General features: G+C 50.9%; 1 protein-coding gene across 4 annotated transcripts in view; it reads left to right on the forward strand.

The window, feature by feature from the left end:
* ZC3H3 (zinc finger CCCH-type containing 3) overlaps positions 1 to 25,037 on the forward strand; it is an 87,868-nt gene that overhangs the window by 21,050 nt on the left and 41,781 nt on the right. For all 4 annotated transcript variants that reach the window (XR_014773040.1, XM_084749268.1, XM_084749269.1 and 1 more), the window contains one exon: positions 11,099 to 11,246. Coding sequence is in view for 3 of the 4 variants with exons in the window: in XM_084749268.1 (XP_084605394.1) it covers positions 11,099 to 11,246 (148 nt within the window). In the remaining variant the exon portion in view is untranslated. The remainder of the gene's footprint in view (positions 1 to 11,098; positions 11,247 to 25,037) is intronic.

Below are 25,037 nucleotides of genomic sequence, written 5' to 3' on the forward strand. Positions count from 1 at the left end.
TGGAAATTGAGGGGACCTGAATCTGCATTAAGAGGTCACTATGCTCTGTTCCTTGAAATTTCCTGAGTGAGGGCCTGTGCCTGTGGGTGTGGTACTGACATAGGCAGGCCCTGTTCCCTTGATACTGTGCTTCTGCTCATGTATGTTAGGGAGTCTGACTAGCTTCCATGTGCAGGCATAGTCTCTAGAGGACATGTGGACATAAGCATCCCAAGGAAGAGGGGAAGGGTCACAGGGTCCCTAGATCATGGGAATGGTGGAGCAAGGATGAACCCAGTTGGGTAAGTTGGTGCTATACATATCCTTAGGGATGGCAGCATCATGTTTAGGAGCAGGTTTCTGTCTTTGGTGTGTGCTGTGTTATGGTTTTTGGGCTATAGGTGGTCCTGTGGCACAGAGGGAGTACTGTGCCTCTGCGTATTTGGAGTTAGTATCCCAGCAAATCAACAAGGTGAAACCATCATGATCGGTGATCCATGATTCAGGACTCACAGCACCAAGGAAGGCCCTTTTCCATATGCCTAGGGTCCTGTAGAATGTTGAAGTGGAACAGGCTACCCTCTAGTCAGCCTGGGAACTGAAGCTGACTGAGTGCAGCTGCAAGCCACTTAGGGGCTCCCTGGGAGGCTCCCGGAGGTGCATGGCAGGCCTACCTCCACTCTCTTGGTGGCAGCTCCCTGTAGTGGGTGGCACTCTTTCCTTCTTCCCTCACTAGCCTTTAAGGTCGGGTAGAGTGATGGTTAGAAGGGGAGGGGAGATCCAGCCCCCATAATCTATAGCGACTGTCACACAGCAAACTACTCCCATTTCATACAGGCGGGTCAGGTGTCGTGCACGATCGATGGCTAGCGCACAATAATTACAGGAACTAGCAGCTTGTGTTGCTTGAGTGACTTTAGGAAGAGTAGGGTCTCAATCTTCCCTCTAATAGGGCTCTGACAGTCTGAGGCAGCAGCGGCTTTGGTGGCTGAGTGTTGGGCTGACAGTGTTGTCATTAAACACCAGGTAGTGTGGAACAACAGAGAACACGGATCTTGCACAGGGGGACAGGGTGGCTGACAGCAGTTATTTGTCATCACTGAGCTGCCCAGACTCCTCAGACTGCGGTGCGAATGGCTGCTTAGGGTGACTTATGGCCCTGTCGGGGACTGCCGTTGTGATTTGATAATCTGTAAATGTTTGTCAAAGATGGATTCCTTATTTCCATGGTGCTGCAATGGAGGCTGAGGACAAGCCAGGTGTGGGCTAGGCAACGTGGACAGCCACTACCATGTACATCTGAAGAGGCAGATGGCTGAAGTTTCTGGGTCTCTGGTCCGGAACCCAAGATTGGCCTGGGATATGACACCAGAGAGCCTCTTACAGGGCTGGGTCTTCCTGCTATTTTTGTGTTGGGTGAGCATATGTGTATGTATGTGTACACATGTGTCCCTGTCTCTCATGCAGCTGGAAAATAAGAAGGCCTGTTCCTAGAGCCGCCCAAATGACTGTCAGTCCTCCTCTGCTGGTAAGGACTTGAGGCATGTTTTTCTACCATTTTGGGATTCTGGCAGGGCCTTTCTAGAAGCTAATGAACTTCCACCTGCACGTTGCTTTGCTGCTGTTCCCAAGGGGCCTGCTAGACATACCGGCCTTGTCCTCAAGGTACAGAGCCCCATCATGCTGCCTGTGCCCACAGCAGACCCGAGGACCTGGCTGCTTGTGGCATGTCTTTTCCTTTTTGATTTGCTGGGAACTATCAAGCACGAGAAAAGTAGAGTGATTTATTAGACTCATAAAAATTCATACTTTGTGCTTCCAGTCATCCCACATCTGAAGCTTGTTAGAGCACGGTCCCTGGCAGCTCCTGCCGCGCCAGTGAGGCGGTGGGGAGGGTTCACAAGTCGCTCCTTGCCTTAGCTGCCATCCTGCTGTATTTAGAAAAACAGACAGGCAGGCTCTGGAAGCACATGAATGACTCTTTTGCAAAGGAGAGTGGTTGGGAGGGCAGGGATTTTCTTGTGATAATACAGCTGTACCTTCTGGGCTGTGTCCTTACAAGTGAGAGCAGGTGGTGGAGCTCCTTGCTCTAAGGACCTGGACTGAAACTGTTCAGGTATTAGAGCACTAAGTCTGAGCAGTCTTGGGCTAGTTCAGGTTGGCGTTACACCCTGGGTGCAGGCAGACAGCAGTCTGTCTATACTCTGTGGGCGTAGGTTGAGACATGAGCATAGGTAGAGGTGTGGACAGGTATAGGAGGCCAAGTTCAAGTGGGCAGGCGTGAGTCTAGCAGTTGTCATGGATGGAGGATGCAGTGCCTCTGTGATTATTGCCAGGCTGGTAATCGTGGGAGTTGAGCCCTATGTGTCTTTTGGATGCTTCTGCTAAGGCTGCTTGTCCTGGTCCCTGCATGACCTGAGCTAGACCCATGCGCTGAGCCACTGTGCTAGGTGGTATAGGCAGGCTGTTCGCAGTTCTTGTAAGGCTTGCTGTCTTCTTCTCATCTGTATTGAAGGGCTGACATGAACTCCTGTTCTGCCGTAGTATTGACATTGTTTAATGCGAGAGTATGAGAAGCAGAGAAGTGTCCTTCTGATGGCAGGAATGTCTGTGGCCTCCCTAAATAGGTGAGGGTCTAGGCCACCTGGGAAGCCAGGGGCAGAGGCCGACCCTCAGCTTTTTCTGCTTCGATTTTGCTTCCTCTCATAGCCATTGGTCCCCACAGCCTGCCAGTGCCAACAGCAGGGAGGCAAGTGTCATGCATGAGCAGACTGGGATGCAGTACTCATCAGTACTGATTATTTCCCTGTACCCCAAGGGGCCCTGCTGCTGACCGCGTGGCTGACCGAGGCCTGGTAGCACATACTCCATTCACAGTGTCTGGAAAAGAAAAGCAGTTAGAACCTCCTAGCTGGGTTTCAGGGACCAGAAGGCAGAGGGTAGACTTCTAGTGGGTCTAGGCAGGGTCAGGGCCCAATGGATACTCTCGGAACCCTGCCAAGGACTGGCCCTTATGCTGTCTGGGTGTTCAGTGGTATGAACTGATAAGTGGGCAGCAGTGCTGGTTCTGTGCACCCATTTGTCCAGTGGAGGGAATTATTGTTGGGTGGCGTGAAGGGGACCTGGTACTATGCCTCAGCTCTCTAGAAGCAGATACCACACACTTAAACAGCCAAGCCTGGCTGCAGCCTTTCTTATGTGGATGCAAGGCGATGATGGAGATGGTCAGAGATCAGAAAGATTGAAAGACACACAAAGAAGCCTCTGTGCTTCTGGCCTGGGAGAGTGTGTGGTCAGCCTTTAGCTTTACCTGGTGTCAGTAGATACCATACACAGATGTTCCTCTCCAGGTATACACCTAAGCAGTGAGCTCAGGCCTTCAGGGATGGGCTCTGTGGGAGCTGTTATTTCCTTTGACTACCCTCAGAGTAGGCTGTCCTAGCTCTAGTATAGAGTCACATGTAACTTGGTCAGGCACAGCTGGAGCTTTGGTTTTGCCTTGTATAGGAGCCATGGGTATCATACTTGAGAAGCTAGCCACTGAGCTATGGAAAAAAGAAATTATATATATACATTTATATACACACACACATATTACATACATATAATATATACACACATATGTGTGTGTGTGTTTTGCATTTTGTATGTCTATACTGGAGGCAGTCTGTGTGGCACAGCAATAGTCAGACATTGGGAGGAGAGGAGCTGAGGCAGAGCCTAAGGTAGAGGCATTTGACTATAGGTTTTGGTTCTAGGCAAGCTTTGTTGTGGCAGAAATAGGAGAGAAATGGGCCTGAGGCAGAGAAGGTCCCACAGTCTTATGGGAACGGTGGGATGGGTTTAGATGGCTTAGGAATCCCCAAGGAGAATAGTCTCTTTTGGATCCTTTTTCCTTAATCATGACACAGAAGTGCCAGAGACTACTTTGTTTGCCTTTCCTTTCAGCTACCTCAGGGACTAAAAATTGCACACTTATATGGTCCTGGTCTCAGGTTTCCCTAAGAGTGACGAGCTGTGGGCTGAGGTGATTCCCTGTGGTCAGGAAGTGACTGATTCTCCAGTCCTCACTTTGGTTAGTTCTATGGCCCCAGGCTCTGGTCACTCTGACTATGCCACCTGACCTCAGTGTGGACTACGATGTGCAATATCTCAGGCCCAGCCCAGGCTTTACAGGGTAGGTTATGACTGCTCAAGCCAGAAAGGGCCTTCTCACTGCAGAGCAGCTCTTGCCTGCCCTGCTTTCTGTGACTGACAGAACATCCTGCTGACACTGCCTCTGCTCCATCCTGCTACACTAGTGGACACTGTGCCTTCCAGGCGCATGGGGTTTGCAGACAGCTCAGGTGTATGTCACGGTTTTAAATGTAGGAGCAGGCCTTTCAGAAATGTATGCTGCATGTTCTGTTTAGAATTTTGTGGTCATTTTCCCCAAGAGTGCAGCTCAGCAGTTGTTGGGGAAGAGGCTGTCTGACAGGGCCCTGTGCTGGCAGGGGGTACCATACTGGCTCTACAGAGGCAGACCTGAGTGTTGGCCTCTTACGCCTGCCTATGTGTAACATGTTAGCCTTTCTGCAGGAGGTGTGGAGGGAGGATGGATTGCTGGAGAGGACTAGTGTCCCCTAGGGCACCTGCTGACTGCAGCAGAAGAGGCAAGGGCCTCTGAGGAGGGGGAATTGGATGGAATAAGATGGTTTCCCTCTCCCGTTGTGCTGTCTCAGCTGCTGAGAGTCTGCCCAGAAGCCACTAAGCTCAAACGGCTTCTCACTGCTGCTGCTCTCTGGATCTTGCTCATCCCGGATAGGCAAGGGGTCCATTCCTGCCCCCTCCACTGCTTGACCCTCCCTTTCAGCCCTTTCCTAGCTCTTAGCAGGAGGGACAGGACACTGCCACATGAGCTGGACATCCAGGCTTGAGAAAGGGGCCTGACTTGTCAGGTACTTCCCGAGAACCTGGCCCGTTTGCCCTGACTTTTGTCAGTCTCTAGTTTATCTCTCCATTTACACCATGAAGTAGGGTACCCTGTCTGGGACTGCCCCTGCTCCTTGAAGCCCTGGCACTTCTGGAGTCCTGGCCTGTGACTGTAATCTGTGGCTACTCCTGCTCCTTCAGAGCCAGGTTCAAAAGATGCTCTGGAAGGTCTGGAAGGTTTCCTGTCTTGGCCACTGCGTGTATATATGGCACCAGAACACCATCTATTGTAACACAACTAATTAGGCAATTAATTGTGAGAAGTCTGCTCTCGTGGGAGAATGGCTCTGCCTTGGCCCCGGAATCCTTCTGTAATTGTGGGGACTCATGCACAGCTCCTGAACTATAGGGTGGCAAAGACAATGCATAAGTTACAGGGAAGGTGGGTGGGCATGAAGGTGTGTAGTAGTCTTAGGTCACATTCTTAGGGAGCACTTGCCAGGCCAAGGTGATAGGCAGAGCCCCATTTCAGTCAGTGTGTCCCTGAAGGCTCCTGCAGCTCACTGCCACCTGTCTGTGCCGGTGAAGAGGCCAGATGGGTTCCTGCTGCCTGCTCGCCTCTGCCTCATGCTCATGTTTCTTCTCCTAGGCCAGTTGCACCAGGACGGATCCTGAGCTGGCCTAGAGCGTGCATCTCATCAGAAGCTATGATAAGATGGGAAAGGCCCTGTAGACTACTGTCACTGACAAGAGAGTCGGATGCCAGTGCGCTGTGAGCTGGTTAGGGACTGCCCATGCTGATCCTGAGGTGGGGACCATGGAAGATGCTGCTATTTATGGACAGACAGGACAGCTAGCCTATGGCTGAATGGGAAGGAAGCATGGTTTATGGAGCAGAGTAGAGATCGATGCGGCTTCTGGAAAGGCTAATCCATGATGACTTCTTAGAGTTGTCATCAGCCAGTGAAGGGTATAGACAGTTGGAAGATATTGAAGAAGTGTCAGTGTAGCTGTTGATAAAAAGCAGATTAGGCAATATATGAAGAAAGTTGAATCATACAGAATTAGGGGCAGAGAGCCTGACTGGGCAGGATATCTTTAATGCTGCAGCCGTCTCTGTGGCTCTGTCCTTAACCGTGAAGGCGCTTCAACCTGGGTAGTACTACCACAGCTCTGGGAAGCCAGCCCCAGGAGACCTCCCGTCTCTGGCCTCTCCTCGTGCATCCTGGAGTGTTGCAGTCTTCCTGTGGATCTGACCCCTGCCTGCCTGTTTCCTAGTGTCTGTGCTGTCAAGAACTTGGGGTAATTCTCAGAGTTCTGTCAGCAGAGTTATAATCTTCTTTGTAGGTTTACTTCTCCTTTCCCACTGGCATGTCTGTCTCATCGCTGACCCTGGCACATTCTGTGCTTGGGAGCCAGTCTCTGGCCTCCCTCCTAGCTGCCTCTGTCACCCACCTGGAATGGAAGGATGTTTTCTTAGGCCAGAGCTGAGCTCTGCTCTGCTGACAACTCCTACTGTCCTGTGTTAACCACGTCAACAGAAGCTGCTGTTGTTTTACCTGCCTGTTTCTGGGGCCCCAGCTAAGGGGTTGGTGGACACTGCTCTCAGGCATGCTCAGAAGTCTCTTTGGCTCTCTTCTCCTGTGGGTGGGACAAGATTGCACTTAAGTGTCCTCCCCTTTCCTAAGGGAGCATGTGTGGCTTTTGTGGCCAGGACACTCATTTCAGCTCTTCGGCTGATTAGAGGAAGAGATGGAGACGTAGCCTTTTCCTGGGTTGCCTTGGGCAGTTCTTTGAACAAAGTGCTAGGTCTTATATCATACTGTTTATCAACTTCCTGTGAGATTAGCAACTTATTTTTTTCCTATTCCCTTTGGAGTTCCATAAAAGTCTGAACTGCTTCTCAACTCCTGCCTTATGACACCCATTGTAAGAATCTGCCATCTGTGGTGGAGCCACCTAGAATGAGAGCAGTGTTTCTGGACACGTAGGTCTTCTGGTCAGCCACTTAGGGGCTGTCCAGACTTCCTGGGCCGAGTGACTCCCTTCTTCCCTCCTGATAGTATGCTCCAGGGTGAGGGTACCCTTGAGCTGCCCCTGACCACCCTCCAGCCTGGGAGCGCGGGTGCTGAACCTCACAGCCATAAGGTTCAGCCTTGGACAGGAGCTGGAGCCCTGCTGATAGATGGGGCTCATATCCCATTCAAATATGATGCCAGCAGTTTTTTTGTAGTTTGTCTTCCATTGCGGTAGTAAAGTTTTTAATTAGGAAAGCTAATGAGTTCGATTAGTCATTAGAAGTGACCTCTGGACGGCGGGCGGAGAGGGCTGCATGTGTGGGCCTGATAACACAGCTAGGGCAGCGTAGGCAATAAAGGCGCAAGGGGCTTGATTTGAGTGAAGCGTGCCACAGGGGATACATCATGCGGAGAAAAAAAATTACAGCCCTGGGAGTCTGTAATGAAGGGAATTAAACCAACATCCTATCTAAATAACATGATTATCTACACAAAACCCTTCAGCCAGCAAGACGGGGTGGGTTGCCCCCACCTGTGTCCTCTGGGAGGAGGGCCGAGGCTGTTCCTGACGGTGAGTTTGGCTGCCCAGTAGCTCTAAGTCTTTATCCCCTGCCTGCCAGGGAGGAGCCGATCCTCTTTTCAGCCTGTCTGGTCCCTGTGTGCTAAGCATAGTCTCAAAAACCCTTGCTCCTGCTGGCTACTGCATCCGGTTTTTTCCTTCCTGTAGCCCATCTGTCTGACATTTGTCCTGTGTCCCCAGGGTCATTGTTATGAATGTTTCCAAGCTGTCCATCCAGAGAAAAGCTGGGGACTGTGAGTAGTTTGGGGGTGGGGGCGGCTGCTGCCCAGCTAACTGTTGGGTGGCATGGGCTTCATAATGCTCTCTTTGTACCCCTCAAATCATTTCACTCTCATGGGAGGACTGTCCCTTGGGACCATGGTAGGGGTGAGGTTGTGTGAAAATATTCCACCTTGCTTTACAGTGATAGGAGGTTAGGGAGCCCAGGTTATCATCCTGTATTTTCTTGATGTGACAATTGGGCACTACTAAGTAAAATGCAGGAAGTTAGTGAAGATATTTGATCCTAGATTTGCTAGCAGGAGGGGTGAGCAGCAGAGGCCTCAGCCTGGGTGCTGCCACTCAAGTGCTGGCTGTTCTGAGCTGCTGTGTAGGGGAGAGCCTTTCTAGATCACTGCTATGGGCCGTAGGGATGTCTGGCTTTCTAGAGGAGGTGATATCTTCTGGCTAAGGGAAGGTTATTTTAACTAGAATGTGGCCAGAGAACAGGAGCAGAGCCGGGTTTGACATGATGCAGTCTCTCAGAGGGAACATGGGTTCCAGAGCAGCCCAGTCCAAGTTTCTGCTATGGAGTACGCTGGGCTGTAGAACTAAGCTTTGTGACTCTAAGCTGGGGGAGAGCGTTAGGATTTGTATCTCAGTAGCCGTGTGCAGACTCAAGAGACCCATGAGTAGAGTGTGAACAGAAGAGGTTGCTGGCTAGTGTTTGGGACCCTTCTGTCTGGGGAACCTTAGCTGAGGGGGGGGGTGGCGCAGGTTGAGCCTGAGCGTTGTTCTGCGTGACATGCCCCTGTCTACTGGGAACAGTGGTATCAGGTAGCCCACTGTCCCGTGTAAGGAACGAATGGGTCTAGTAGGCACATTCTCATCTCAGGAGGAAGCAGGGAGCCTGGGGCTGGGCTTGCTGGCAGTGAAGTCATCTTGGGTTATTGACAGTAAGGATGCCTGTATTCTTGAGCTCTTAGTTGGAACAAGCTCGTATTGATTGTTGGACTCTCCTTGCTTCTAAGACCTTGAAAATTCAATTCAACAAACATTTATTTATTGATACCCACTGTATACCAGGCTCTTCCCTGAGTACTAAACATGTTGGGTTATAGGGGCAGCCCTCAGAGTTACAGATTCACTTTGGTAACTCAGAGAGGATCATAGAACTCCAGGTCATGCGTGTTCTCTCTCTCTCTCTCTCTCTCTCTCTCTCTCTCTCTCTCTCTCTCTCTCTCTCCCTCCCTCCCTCCCTCCCTCCCTCCCTCCGTCCCTCCTCCCTCCCTCTCTCCCTCTCTCTGTCTCTGCCTTTCTCTGTGTCTGTGTCTGTCTCTGTCTGTTTGTCTGTCTCTCTGTCTCTCTCTCTCGTTTTTTGAGACAGGGTTTCTCTGTGTAGTCTTGGCTGTCCTGTCCTGGACTCCCTTTGTAGACCAGGCTGGCTTTGAATTTATAGAGATCCTCCTGCCTCTGCTTGGGATTAAAGGTGTGTGCCACCATGCCCATCTGCGACTTCTCTTGGATGTATTATTTATTTAGGTTTTTTGAGACATGGCCTCACATATATAGCTCTGGCTGGTCTAGAACTCACTATGTAGACCAGTGTAGCCTTGGACTCAGAGATCTGCTTACCTCTCTGCTTCCTGAGTGCTGAGATTAAAGGTGTGTGTGTGTGTAGGTGACTATGGAGGCCAGGAAAGGGCATCAGATTCTCTGGAGCTGAGTTATAGGTGGTTGTGCGCTGCCTGATTTGGGTGCTGGGACCAAACTTAGGTCTTCTACGAGCGCAGTACATGCTGTTAACTGCTGAGTCATCTTACCACCTCAAATGCAGCTTCTTGCTTTGGTTCCTGAGCTCTTGTTTTCTCCTTGGTCAGAAGGGGAGGAAAGAGTAAATCAGAAAGGCTGATTAGAGACGGCTCAGTGGCAGAGGCACTTGCTGTCAAGCATGAGGACCTGAATGTGGTCCCTGTGGCCCACGTGCTGTAAGGAGTCTCTCAAAGTTGTTTTCTGGCCTCCATATGTGTGATGTGGCACATGTGCGCATTCACCTACACAAGTAAGTGAATAAATGTAGTGCGTTCTTAACTGATTTTTTTAATAGAAAGGAGAGGAGAACCCGTTGAATAGGGATGGTGGAGGCGGAAGGGGTGGTTGGGACGAGTCATCTAGAGGCTGCTATGGCGTTGTTTTGACTGGATCTGCCTCTGTTCCCTGGGGCTAGATAGCTCTTGAGCTATCACTTTGAGGGTTGCTCAACCCCATCACTACCCAGAGGGCCTTGTCCAAGTGACCCTGAGACATTCAGTGTGTGTGCTGACTGAAGTGTAGCTCTGATGCAAGTGGGGGCAGTCTGCCCGAGAGGGGGGCTTTTGCTGACATCTGAATGAGGAAGGACACTTGTGTGTGGGCATTACGGGCAAGTGGGCTCATCTTCTCTCTGGCCTCTCCAGAGGTCATGTGGCTGAAGTGCTACCTCAGGAAGCTGAAAGGTGGGAACTCTGCTGGTCTCCAGCACATTACGCTCAGGAACAGTCACAGCTGCTGGGTCACTCAGAGCTACTCACAGCCTGAGTACAGAGCAGGGACAGACACATGTCTTTGAGGATTCTTGGGGCAGGAGGAAGCTAGGCACAGACTGAAGGGACTCAGACCACCTGGGTATCTCTGGCTTGGCTCTGTTTAGGGCCCTGTGTCTCATGGCAGAGGGGAGCAGCCATGAGAGGCAGCCGTGTTAGCTTTAATTATCTGGGCAGTTAGAGCTGTACATTATGAAAGTCGGGCAATTAGGCGCATTCCTTGAAGCTATGGAGAAATTGCTGGCTATCAAGTGGAAGGGAACTCGGGCAAAACAGATCCCTGCTAATTGCAAGAAACATTCAGCAAGAAAAGCCGTCGTGGACATCACTCCACAGAATGTTATGAAAACAGTGATTAAGTACATAAATCTGTTTGGGTATGGTATTGGGAGGTGCTAGAGAGGAAGTGAGTTTTGTGGTGCCCTCTCCTGTACTCAGGGGCAGGACTTTGTCTGCCTCATCCTCTGGAACCAACCCTGGAGTTTGGAGTCTAGAGGTTTCTGGTATGGACTCTCACTCAAGAGGCCTCCCTGTTGCCCTGGTCTCCACTTGCTGGGCTTCTGCTTGCACTAGGAGCAGCTGTGCAGCGTTCCCATCTTGTTGTGATGACTGTGAGGATTTTCTAGGCTCCCCTGGAGGCCACACCAGCCACCTCCTAAAGCCTTAGCTGCCAGGCTCTTTGGGGACATTTGTGTGTGTACCAGGAGTGAGGCTGGGGGCAGGGGGTGATGGAGATTCCTCTCACGCAGAGGATATAGCCTTGGGCCCATAGGGCTTCCAATCCTGCTGTCTCCTGCTGATCTATGCTAATACCTGGGTTTTCCTTGCAGCTTCCAGTGTGCACCTGCGGACTCCACCCTCCAATAAGGTGATCAAGACCCGCTACCGCATTGTCAAGAAGACCCCAGCCTTTCCCCTTGGCGTTCCATCCTTCCCCTCATCTCTACCTACCTGGCGGTCCCGGCGAATCTCATCCAGGTAGGAGGACCTTACCTAGGCTTCTGCAAACCTGGGTTCTGGGCTCACTCTAGGCATTGAGGGCTGAAGATTGAGGCCTGAGGGCTGTGGCATCTCAGCTTCCCTCAAGGAGATGCATGGTGTGCAACATCTTGGCTAGCAAACAGCCTATGCATTTTTTTTTTCATTTGTTTAGCAATTTATATACCATATACATGGCCAGCTTGCTATATTGCATGCTCACAAAGATACATGTGTGTACACATCTAGTGCTGATGTCAGCAAGCCTACTAATTGGTGGGACCTCATACAGCGTGGATCCAGCTTCCTCCAAAATATTTGGACCCTCTACTATGAGCTGCTCATGGATGTCCTTGCTAAGAAATTACTAGCCAGAGAAGCCAGACCCTTGAGCAGCCTGTCAGAAAACTACCAGCATGTTAGTTGTCCAGAATGGTGGCGCAGGGCTCTTCATTACCCTGCCTAGGCCATCTCATCCAGTCTTCGCTGAGAATGCCTTGGCCTTGCTGTAGCTACCGTGTTAGAGAGCGGCAGTGTGGGAACAGCCATTTACAGGAGCAAGCTGTATGTGGCATTCTTGGGGCTCCTTCTGGGTCCTAGGAGGAGGCTGAGTCTTTTAGGACATTGCTCTTTTTTTGTTGTTGTTGGAGGTGTCCTACTTCAGACACCATAAGGAGTGGCATCCCAGTGGGGAGGTACGGAGCAAGGGAGTGGCAGAGCCTGGCCCTGGGGAGATGTGGGTGTGGAGACTATGGGCAGGCCTACTTGGAGAACAGTGCATTCCAGAAGCTGCCACCCCCTATTTGTCATTGTTCCTGCTGCTACCCAGAGGATTCCAGGGCTGCGGCCAACAGCAGAGGTACCTCATGCCATGCGCACAGCCCTGCCTGGCTCTGGGGCCTGTGGTGGGTAAGCCTACTTAGCTTGTGTGTCTGAGGCCCACCACCCTCCTACCTTACCACTGGCCACACCAGCCTTGGCCCTGTTGCTGACTTTTCTGGAGGCAATAGCTCGAAGTATATTTTAAATTAATTTTACTGCACTTTTTGTAATATTTTTGTTTTAAATAGATTTATATGTATCTTGGGGGCTATTTCTACAAATTTATGAAGATAATTTTTACTCTCTCGATAAGGTTAAATTTACACCTGCTATTTCCATATTAATTCACATTGCTAAGTGGATCTAATTTTCTTCCGTTCCTCTATCTGGTGAGCATGGCCTTTCCTAATGCAATTTCCCCCTCACTAAATCACTGTGATCGGGAGTCATGATCGAGCTAAATTAACTTAAATTAATTTACTTAATAAGAGCCCCAGATCATCGTGAATGAGGTTCAGATTTATTGATTCTCAGCTAGTGAGAACCTCCCCCTCCTGCAGCCAGTAGTAGGCCCGCATCCCTCCTCTCAGTGGACATGGATAGGGGCCCAAGGTAATGCTCCTTGGGGACGCAGCCATCTTTTCCCCCCAACCTTGGAGAGCCAAGCAGGCTCCAGGTTTCAGTTCATCACGCCCTTCTAGGAGGGCCCTAAAGGAGTTACTATGTAGAAACTTGCCTAGACCACAGTGGGCTAAGTCTGGAAAAGGGAGGTGTTGGTTGCAGGCCTAGGGGTGTCCAGTCAGCAGGCATGTCACGCAGTCTGTGTTGACTAGGCGGTAAAGAGTGGCCAAGTCAACTGGGCTCTTCTCTCTCAGCTTCCTGTTCTCAAAGGTAGTACCTGGTGTAGTTCAGCTGTTTGAGAGGACAGGAGGTGGGGTGGACTCCAAGCCTCAGTGCTGTCCTTGTACTCAGAGGTACAGTTCAGCTTATCAAGATGGACACAGTTGTTGAGCGTGTGTAGAGGGCCCCTTCCACTCTTTTCTGACCACTCACCTTGGTTGTTTTTAAACCCTTGACAGATATTTGAAACTCTTGGGGCCCATGATTTCTGTGCCCAGGGCTGGGGAAGGAACTAAGCTTAGGAATACAATTCTCAGGGGACCCTGGAAAGATGACTGCTACCAGGTTGGACCTCCTTTACCCAAGGTCACCCATGCCCTGGTGTAGCTGCCTGCTCAGCAGGGTGGCTGCCCGCCAGCTGCCTGACTTGCTATTGTCGGCTGCATACACTTGGGCTGGGCTTATTGAAGCAGCAGGAGGAGCCTGTCTCCAGGGCCAGCAGGGCCTGCCTCCCTGCTGGCTGTGCCCTGTCAGAGCCAGGGGCCACTGTGATTATTTGGCAGGCTTGCTTCCATGCAGCTCACCCTAAAGGCTACTGAGGTTTCCTTGTGCAATAGGAGGGGTTGGGATAGTGTTGGATTCAGGCCACTGCAGACTAAGGACTGCTGCAGTGAAGAGAAAGCAGTGCTATTTACTGGGACTCACCTTGGGCCCATAGCTGTCGCTTCCCTGGGGGAGGGGGGTGGTATCCTTGTAGCTCTAGTAGCCCTGGAAGTTTTGATGGACAGAGTGGAGACTGGTAAACGCATGTGGTGGGATGACCTCTTCTCATTCCTTGCAGATACTATGGCTAGAGATTTGGCCCCTCCAGGGAGCTTGCTAGGTGACCTTGGTTGGGTAGGCCACTTCCTGCTTGAAGCCTCAGCTTCTAATCTGCCCTGGAATTGGCATTATTTATTCTGCAGTATTAGAAATGGAATAGCAGGCAGAGGGTATAGAAGATGTGGAGAGTGAGTGCAGGGAGGCTCTACGGTCCAGGCTCTGGGTCCTTAGAGGCCCAGAGAACAGCCTGTTGGTCTCACCCTAAGCAGGGCTTTTTAGTGACTGAGCTTGGCACAGCGCCACCTGACAGCCGGATTATGTGGTTACATCTCTGCCCTCCTTGGGTCACCAGGGTGAGGGGGTGGGTAAGGTAGCAATACCATAATCTATGGGGCCTGGGGCCTCCTGTCTGTGCTTGTCCCTCCCTGCTTTCTTGGGAAGGCAGGAAGTCTCTGGTACCCTGGGCTGTTCTGGGGAAAGGGCAGTGGTGACCATCTTGTTCCCTTCTGGGAAGTTCTATATATCCCTTCTGTGGAGCCTAAGGTGCCACTGTAGGGGAACTCCATCACCTGTTGTCTCTGAACACACCTTATGCTATGAGATTATGCTTCTTTAAGGCCATGAGAAACTGGCAGGCATATGTTCACAGACTGTTCCCAGGAGGGGAAATGGGTCTTCCTTCCACTGTTGGCGTTCTCTGCGCTGGACATGCTGGAAGTCAACTTATGGCCTCAGATCCCTTTGGTTGTGCTTGCCTCTGTCCAAACAGAAGGCTGGGAGGCTACTGAGCAAAGCCCTTAGCACTTTGAGGTATTTTCATTCAGGCTCTGTGAGGATGGGCATTCCCATTGAGGCTGGGGTTGGCAAGCTCACCTGTTGCCCTGGCCAGGTGAATTCATAGAGGTCTGTGACAGAAGGTGCAAGGACCGCAGTCCATTGTGATACAGGATTCTGACTCCAAGGATAGTATCTGTGGGGCTGATCTCTGGCTTTTGCTTAGCTCTACAGCTGTTCTGTTGAATGTGTTGTTCAGCTTATGCCCAGGGGAGCCAGCAGGATGGCTGCTCAGTTAGCTCAGTCCAGGGCCCTGGGAGCCCCGCCGCACAGGCTGCCTTGGCTCCACCGCAGCCTCCCAGAGCAATCCTCAAGCCTTGCACAGCACTGATGTCTTGCCACAGGGCTTGTCTCCAGGGGTTTCAGGCCCAGAGCCAGTCCAAGTGGCCCAAAGGATGCTGCTTAGACCTAAGATGCAGGGGCAGAGATTGAATGGGGCCTGAGAGAGGAGCCACCCCAGAATGGAGGTGCACATCTGTATGGCGGGTGTGTTTTTCCCCTAAGATTTGTGGATTTGCCTGTGTCCTTGTGGCTTTCAGCAAGTTCATTAATCTGAACTGAAACTGATGTGACTTATATCCCTAAACTGCCTGTCACTTTTTTTCTTTTTCCAAATTCATTTGACATGAAAGTGCGAAATAAACAGAAGCCACTGTGCTTAAGCAGATGAATCGAGAGGCTTTTCCAGCCCAACTACAAATGGTCCTGTCACAGAGCTGCTGCTTGCTGGGTTGCCTTATTCTATTTTATTTTGTGCGTGTGCGGTAAATCTTAAGTAATCTCTGTGCAGTTTGACGAGGTTTAGACCAAGATTTTGAAAGGCTCTGAAATGCTTCTCCAAAGTGACGTCTCATTAAAAAGGATTCAGCCAAGGATGGGAGGCATCTCCACTGCACGGCTGGTTCCTGTGCTCTGTCTACATGTGTTTCCTTAATGAGCAGGTGCACTCACTAGCCTGGCTACCAGCAACCGCCCTGCTCTGCCTCCTGCCTGCTGTCTATGCAGGGGACTGTCTTGTGACTGCCAAGGCTGCCACAACAAAGTGTCACCATGTATGTGGCTCAGATGTGGGTATTTGCCTCTCACTTGTGAGGTTAAAGTCTGATATCAGGGTGAAGACAGATTGTGGGGCTGATTAGGGCTTGCTCTTGGCTTATTGGGGACATCTTTATATAAGGGGAGAAGAGGAGAGTTCATGAACATTTGATCTTTTCACTTACAGGACCCTCATTCCATCCCGAGGACTTAATCTGACTCTTAATAGCCTCCCAAAAGCCCTACTTCCAAATGACACTTCTTAGAGCTCGGCCTGCAGCGTAGAAGTTTGAAGGGCACAACCACTTTATCCATGGCAGGGTGTGGTCCACGCTTAGCTGGAGTTGGAGTTCTTCTCACAGCATCCTGACACTCCCAGGGAGTGCAGGAGGCAGAGATACTTAGGGTGACTCCTTAGGAGACCAGTATTCCCTTCTCTCCAGGGTGGCTTTCATCTTGGTCCTCTCTCTGGTCTCATACAGCACTCCAGCAGTTTACAAAGGCCCTAGTTCAGCTTAGTATGGGGTCCTGTTCACACTGGTGGTCTTAGATGCCAAGGGGCTGAGGGCATATTAGGTTAGGGGCCTGTGGGACCCAAGTCCTAATGGGGATGACAGTCAGGAAGCACATGGACAAATGAGGCAGGTAAGTAGCCACTGGTAGGATGCACTGAGGCCCTGGGATCTGCTCCAAATGGCTGGCTGGGGGTTGGTCTGTGGGCAGACCCGTCTGCAAGCAATTAGGGTAAAGGCAGCACAGGCCGCACCAGCAGGGCCTTTCTGTGGCTTGGAGAAGAGTTTGGACTATGTGCTAACAGGAAAGAGGCTGGTATGCAAAGCAGGACCCACGGGCCAATCCAGTATTGTGTATTATGCGGTATCAGAATAGGCGTTACTCCCTCCACAAGAAAGGAGCAACTTGCTACTGAGGCAGCACTGTTGCAAGCCCTCCTTGGGAGTTGCCTTCCTGGCTCTGCAGGTGAACAGTGTCCCTAATTCTGGCTGTGATGGAGAAAAAGGCAGGGCACTCAAGATAGTCCACCTCCCGCCAGGGGCAGAGCTCTGCTGGGTTCCTCAGCAATTTGCAGTTTGTGCTTCAGAGTGAACCTGACTGTTAGGATGTCATCCAGGTGGCTTACATTTGAGCCACAGCTCTGAGCCTCATTCTGCCTGATGCTCTTGCTTGAGTGCTTGAGTTCCTATAGCATGGAGATTAAGAGGGGAGGTAACGAAAGAAGACCGGGTTGTGCTGCAAGGAGGGGTACAGTGGTCAGAAGCATTGCTGTCCATCCTGGGAGCCGCTACAGCTTCCTCTGACTCCCTTTCCTCACCTTAGTGGCAGTATTAGGAATGTGAGACATTGAATTACATGTCTGCAAGGGTTGTCACCTCAGGTCGGGAGATCCTGGATACAAGTAACCTTAAGCACAGGGCTTTCCTACCCAGTAACAGGACAGCAGGAGAGGAGTGTTCAGTACTTTGGTTCTGGGGGAACTGGGTCTCTGGATAGCATAGAATGGTGATCATGTGGGTTGGGATTATTCACCTGATCAGCACCCATATTTTACTTGTTGACTATGTGGGTGTTGTGGCTCAGGTCAGACTTTTCTTCCAAGTTCCCTCAAGTGGGTCTTGTAGGCAAGCCACAGGTAGGTGAGGCCTCCCTTCCTGCTTAGGGACTAGATCTTAAGACCTGCCAGCCCGACTCACAGCCCAGGTGGTGTCTGCCTTGCTCTTTTTACCATTGTTGTGTGTCCCCTCACTCAGTAATCACTGAAGGCCCCTGTACCTGAAAGCTACAGCCCAGCATAAGCCAGCCAGCCTGAACAGGTCATTGTTCCTAGGCTGAGAGGAACAGCTGGGCCCAGGGATAGCTCGCAGGACTTCTCTGAAGCTGTGGTGCCTGTTGGTAAAGGTCATAGGCATAGCAGAGGCTATGGTAGGGGAAATGGCACAGCCTAGATTGGGAGATCCTGGGGAGCCCATATAGGAGGCCAGGGAAATGCCAAGGCAGATGCTTGGCTGGGTCTGTAGTAGAGGGGTCTGGCTTTAGAGGCCTGGACATGGCAAAGCCCAATAACAGCTCTTGCTTCAGAGGCACAGTGGTGGGTACAATAGCTGTGTGTGGCCTTCATGTCGCCACTGTCCCATGCAGGGCTCTGTAACATCTATGCACTGCCCCTTGGGGCTTGGTGAGTGGTCTGTAGATGGCTGCCAACAGGTTCAAAGGCCACAGCTGCTGGGCTGGGCTAGAGGTGGCCCTGGTCTAGGGCTGACATTTTTCTGAATCTGCTCCTTTGCTCTGGTCCGAGTGGACAGAGGCTGCTGCCTGCTTGTTCTGTGTCAGAAGTGCCCAGCAAAGGAAGGGAGGAGTTAACCTTTGGTTCGGGGTTTGCATGTTCCCTTCCTAACTAGTTTCTTACTTGTAATTTCTTTAAATAACTTTTCAAAAATTTGATGTTTTATACGTAGAGAAAAGGCATAGGAATAATATAGAACTCTAATATTCTTTTCCGAAGCCTACCAATAACTTTCATTTTGCCCATTTACTACTCTGTTGCCTTTGTGCCTTTTGAACTGGTTCTTAAGGAACTCTTTTTGTGGTCCTGCACATATCTCTAGGCAGGAGGGACATCTGAGGCCTAACTTGGTCTCTGTGGTTATGTACTTGGAGAGTAAGGCCCCAGGTGTAGTGGGCAATGTCCCTTTACTGGGATTTTTTTTATGTTACTTGGGAACTAGGTAGATTTGCTGTTGGGCAGGAATGTTGTATAGGTTCTGCTGTGTTCTTAGCTTGCTCGGTAGAGGAGCTACGTGGTCCAGGAGCTTCTGGCCAGCCTGTGTTGTGCAGGTTACTCTGATCCATTGGTCAGAGATGGTGAAGACTTGGCAGACTCATGTTCGCTGTTGAGTTGTCACCCAGTCATCCAGACCTATTAGTGATGTTTCCGAGCCCTTCTTCCTTCCAGTGGGTTGGTGGAACTCTGCCTGTAAGTAGTGTATTTGTTTCCTTATAATGGCGTGGTCCTGAACTTAACTGTCAGGGAGGCTGTAGGCTGTATCATTCATTATTTATTTTGGTCCTTGGTCACCAGGCCTCATCATTCCCTGGACACTGACTTGGTGGGACCAGGTGCTTCGGGTTCACCCTGGACTTTCTCTTCCATGGTCCTGGAATCAGTCCCTTCTTTACAAAACCTTGCTCCTTGTGGTATGTCAACACTCGGCTGGTCTTTGCAATGTGTAGAAAGCCTCCTGTGGCCAAGTATTAATCATGTTGAAACCTAGTCCTAAGTGAACACACCCTGCCATGTTGCTTCTGCATCTCAGTATCTGCTTGTGCTTGGATATATGTGCATACCATTACTATCATCTGTACAACCACCACCTCCACCATCACCACGACATGATCACCACCTCCACCATCACCACGACATGATCACCACCTCCACCATCACCACGACACGACCACCACCTCCACCATCACCACGACATGATCACCAGCTCCACCAGCAGCATGACACGACCACCACCTCCACCATCACCACGACATGATCACCAGCTCCACCATCACCACGACATGATCACCAGCTCCACCATCACCACGACATGATCATCACCTCCACCATCACCACGACACGACCACCACCTCCACCATCACCACGACACGACCACCACCTCCACCATCACCACGACACGACCACCACCTCCACCATCACCACGACACGACCACCACCTCCACCATCACCACGACATGATCACCACCTCCACCATCACCACGACATGATCACCACCTCCACCATCACCACAACATGATCACCACCTCCACCATCACCATCACCACAATACGACCACTACCTCCACTATCACCTCCACCAGCACCAGCACCTCCTCCTCCACCTCCTCCTGTCTGTGCCTCTTCTGCAACCCAGAGAGTCCTCATTCCATTAGTGTCAGTCTGTGTTCATTTGTTCAAGCCTGGAATGCAAGTTTCATTTCCCTCAACACAGTGATCCACCTGCCTCTGCCTCCCGAGTGCTAGGATTAAAGGCGTGCGCCACCACACCTGGCTTAGGGATCTCATTCTTATGCTTGTCTTCCTATGTGTCCCATCTGCCCCCTCTGTCACCTGTCCATGTACACACACACAGTATACTATGCACACACTCCCCGCTCAGGCAGGCTGTCTGCTAATACCATTGTGCTCTACTCCCTGGTCCCACACTTATACCTCAGGGAACACTTGCTGGGTCCCAGTCCCTGCCAACTCACTCATGTCCCTTCCTAGGCTGGGAGAGATGCTTGCCTGAGTGCGTCTGTTTGGGTCCCTGTCTGTATCCCCTGTCAGGCTGCTCACTCATATTCCATCTGATGTTCTGAAATCTGAGAAATAGATAAAGAAACTGAAGCAGGATATTCCTCTGGGGAACAGGAGTTGCAGTCAATGTAGCTCTTCTGTCCTCCGTGCAGAAGGAGCTACACCAGCACCAGGTTGTGTCAGCCTGCAGCAGGAGATCATGGAACTCTCTCTGGCCCAGGGGACGGCTCTTGAGGATGAGTCCTGGAGCCTTCATCCCCTCCTGCTCTGGCCCCACAAGCTTCCCCACGTGGTGTTGAAGGAGGCCTCTTCCGGCAGGTTTTTTAGACTTTTATTTTATGAGAACAGGCGTTACAGCTCCCCAAGTGCTGTAAAAGTTAATGTGATGGCCTCCCTGCGCCTGTGCTCATTTTTATAATTTTTTATTTTATGAAACAGGACAGGGAGCTTAGTGACTTATTACTATTCATTTCGTTTCAATGCAGTAAATATTGATTCAGTTGGGGGTTTTCAATTTAAACCACTCGGCGATTATATAAAATATTACTGGCTTCTGAAATTATGCTTACCGATCCCTTCGGCTGCTCATTAAGGAAGGAGTGCAATTTTTAGATCCCTTTGCCTTCATCATTCTAATAAATGGGCTGAGATACGTTTTTGCACGGAAGGTGCCACAGAAGTTGCTAGCAGGGGCTTGACAGCACGGATGCAACTCTTAATTTGGAAGTCATTTCAAAGCACGCCTCAGTTATTTATTTCTGTTTGAGGCAGGCAGGCCCTTTGAGCTTGTGTCCTCCGTAGTGCTGGCTGTAAGGCTGAGTGGCATCCTCCTGAGCCGGACACCTGCTGCTTCCACGAAAGCTGAGGCCCACGCCCTTTCAAAGCCTTTCAGAGAGGGACAGTCAGGGGAGCCATCTTGTCAGGGCAGCAGCTAGCCCCCTGACCAACACTGAACCTGGGATATAGCTGAGGGATACAGGATTCTCAGGGAGGGAGGGCACTCTCTCAGAGAGCTTTTTGTCTATTGTCACTTTATTTTATTTATGTGTAAGGTGCTTTGCCTGCATGTGTATCTGTGTATCGGTTGCATGTTTGGTGCCTGCAGAGACCAGAAGAGGGCATTAGATCTCCTGGAACGGGAGCTATAGACCATTGTGAACGGCAGTCCTCTTCAAGAGCAGCTAGTTCTCTTCATCTCTGAACCATCTCTCCAACCCCTTCTCAGAGATTTTTAAACCCAGCCCTTTCTAACTGTGGGACAGAGACAAGACTGAGACTTGAGTCCCTGAGGAGGAAGCTCTTGGTGCCAGGGCCTAGCTGGTACTGATGACTGAGTTGGTGCCTGCTGATCTTCTGACTGAACTGCACTGCTCTTCTGACAAGCAGTGCATGAACACCGTGCTTTGCCTACTCTGGCCCCAGAGCAGGAAGCCAAATAGAGCTTCTGCACCCAAGTCTGTTCCTTTGCTTGGTCACTCCGCATCAGAACAGATAGCTTCTGAGTGAGCTCCGGAATGTCCCTATGACCAGGATACGTGTGTGTGGACTGAGAGTTCCGTGGAGTCTTCAGTGCCCCTATATTCCCAGGTAGGAGCAGAGCCTAAGTTGTTCTTCAGCTTCAGCTGCCTCTTAGATTTTGGAAGAGTAGGACAGGGCTATGGTCCACAGGATCCTCTTCTCACAGAGTTTCAAATCCCTATGACAACCTCTTCAGCAGCCACTGCTGCTTTATCAGTCTTTCAGGGCTGCTGGTACAAAGCTAGGAAGTGATGACTAGTGCATGAGACCATGCAAGAGGTACAGGCGAGGACCAACAGGACATAGAAGCCCAGGGTCCTGGACTGGAATGGCCCCGTTTTGAGGCCCAGTGGGGCAGAAGGAAGGCAGAGCAGGCAGCAGCGATATGCTCCCTTGCCTTACACGGTCATCCATTGTCTCTGTCCCCTAGTATAGCACTGACGGTAGACAGGCCAGCATGAGGACATTGGGAGTGAGTAGGACAGTGAGCCATGCAAAAGCAGGACCTGCACATCCTCCCTGCTCAGGGTTGTGCATGGACACCCCTCCTGGGCTGTGTCTCCTGCTGGCCTTTGTGATGTCTGTGTCTTTTGACTCAATCTTAGACCAGGATGCCCTGTGACTGCCTGCCGGTTTCATGTCTTTGCTTCCTCTTCCTCTTTGCTCTTGTCCCTCTGTCTGTGGCATGCTCTCTCTACCTTCACCTCTGCCTCTTTGTCTGTGTCAAATTGCCTGACCCCAAGGCTCCATGTACAAGTGGGAGATGCTCTCCAAAATATGCTGCCTGGCACAAAGAGGCTGAGGCCTTCCCAGCAGAGGAGTGATTGCTGTGCATGGATTCTGTAGCCCCTGATGATGCTCCCTGGAGTATAGGCCTGAGGGATAGCTCAAATGGGCATACCCTGATCCTCCTCCAGTCAGGCCTGGACCCAAGCCTTTGGAGGAAGCTTGTAATGCCATGCTCTCCCCTCCAATGGATGAGTCTACCACAGCTCTATGACACATGGACAGTCTTCATGAGTTAGGATGGTGGCAGAGGCTAGGGCACTGAGAGTGATGGGATCTTTGGACCCACTGAGAAATTTGTGGACCCCAGATCAGGGCTGGCTTCCAAGGCACTGGGTATTGCTCCTGTTTCAGAGCCCCATGTTGCAGAATCTGATCTACAGGATGTAAAGGTGACTGGCCTCTTTAGCCTTCTTGTTGGCTTGTGTGATAAAGTGCTGTCTGTTTTGATAGGCCTGTGGTAGAGAACATCACCATCAGACAGGTATGACCTTACCCCATTCTGGTTTGTGGATGGCTGCCCCTTTTCCTATTGTGGTTAATCCTGAGAGCCAAGACCTAAGAAGGCCTCAGTGAGATTCTGCCACAGCATTACCACAGACCACACCATGAAGTGTTTAACAACACAGCTGGAAGGCACAAACTTGCAGTTTGTCTGAAGATGGTTGGTAAGGAGCGTTCAGAAGGCCTGTAGGCCTTTCCTTCAGCTTAGGGGGCACATGTGCTAGCCATATGCAGCTGCAGTTGCTTCCTGAGCCCCAAGGGTGAGGGGAAGGCATGGATAGCCTTGGACATAGATACAACAGAGAAACTAGAGATGCTACTGACAGGGAGAAACAAAGTACCTTTGTCACTCAGTGCCACCTGGGTGCCTTACATCATTAAATGCTATTTTAAATACCCCTTTTAGCCTGGTTTTAGAGATAGTAGTAAAGTGTCATTCAGATAATCAATAGCATATCTGATTTCCCATATATCAATCTTCCAGCTGATCTTACCTCAAAACATGCTTCATCTCTCAAGGCTGGGTCTGGTGTTGTGCTGGTGGGTAGTAGCCTCACCTTAGAACATGAGGACCATGGCATTTCTAGGGATAGGCTCCTATGATAGCTGCTGTCTGAAGGAATCATACTATTTCTTGTGCTCCCAGCAAGGTGCTCACCTAGGATCCAGGTGGATTCACTACAGGACCCCACTGTGTCATGCTAGGGAGGAGGGTGGCCAGCGGTGGCATCTCTGTCATTAACGGTACCTCCAGGAGGAAATGAGGCTTCCATGGTGTATAAGAGTGTCCCCAGGGGGCATGGACCCAGGTCAGGGTGAGGCCCCTTTTTGTCCTGTCACTTCTCGTCTATATTTACCTCCTTATAATGCTCTGTTCTCAGATGTGGAACTTGGGTAATACTCTGTCTCTGCCTGGAGCCTAAGACAGGTGTTCTGTGGAAGCTCCTCCTCCTAGGTCCTTCGGTTTCTGTCCTCCACACCACCCTAACCTGCCTGCCGTTTGCTATGTCTGTTGGCGGTCTCGGTGCTTCACGTGCTGCCTGCGCAGCTGAGGCTTATGGGATCCTGAGGAGTGTTTTGCTGGTGACACTGACTTGGTGTATGGATTAGAGGTGAAGTTGGAGAGATGTCTTTGTATCAGGAGCAGGCCCAGGTACTATGGTCAGCCTGCAGGTGGGTGGACAGGTTGGGACCCCAGCTCTTGCCGAGCCACTGCCAACACCAGGCCAGGCTCTTAAAGGCTTTCCTCAAGTCAGCAGGGTGCCTGTGACTGCCTGCCCCTCCCCAGAGCTGCAGTCCCTTGTGTAATTTGCAGTGGGATGCCTGTTAAGATTGCGTCCACTTCCCAAGTCAGCACTTAATTGGCAAGGTGCTTGATTTAACAGCGTGGGAGCCTCCACCGGAAAAATGGCTTGAATAAATCTCTGCCTGACGCCAGAAAATAGATATAATCTCAGCATTAACTACATTAATAGTAGCAGGAGCTGAATTAAGAAAGCCATAAAGCATAGGCGGGAGCATAAATTACGGTCCCTCCTCCCCTCCATGTTTGGGTCAGAGAGGTCGGGCCGGGGCGGGGCAAGGGCTTAACTGCAGAGCCTGGGCAGGTGCCTGAGCAGAAACTGGAGGGACAACTCCGATGTGCCCTGTGGGTCTCAAGGGTCTCAGCTGCAAGGAGGTTGGCTTTGTGACCTAGCTCTTCCCTCTCGTTTGTCCCAGGTCTGCGTAGTCCTAGCAGAGTGGACCAGCAGTGCTGTGAAGTGCTAGGATAGCCCTCATACGTCACCATTAGGAGTGACAGAGCAAGGCTGGGTTCTGCTAGAGCAAATGCTTCCAGACTCCGTGCTGTCCTCTGGTATTTGCAGCTAAGGAACCTTCTTAGAGGAGGCACCACCCCATTGCTACCTGGGCAGCTGGGCTCCCCCTCAGGCCTGGCTTTAAGGTCACCATTCTTCTTCATGGTTGTTGCTGTAGTCTTCTTCCCCTAAGGACTCTGATACTAACGGCACTGGTAGGGCAAGTGTCATTGGCTGGGCTGGTGTATGGGTGTGGTGCAGGGCTATTGTAGTGCGGAGAGTCCGGAGGTGGACATCTCCTACCAATGAAATCGCCTGCTGCCCTGCCCTAGCTTTGTTGGCCACTCCCTCTAGAGATGTGGATTCCTGAGTTTTGGTTTTGTTCTTTAATTCAGCATTGTTTATTATTCATTTGTCTCTCTAGCTTGCCTGTTTTTCATGGACTCATAGGACCCTTTTAGTGTTCAGTGTGTCACCTTTGTCATTTACCTCAGTTTCAGTTTTGCTTTTCTGTTTA

Source organism: Acomys minous, assembly GCF_964271855.1.
Source record: "Acomys minous genome assembly, chromosome: 12".
In the NCBI taxonomy this organism is placed as follows: Eukaryota; Metazoa; Chordata; class Mammalia; order Rodentia; family Muridae; genus Acomys; species Acomys minous.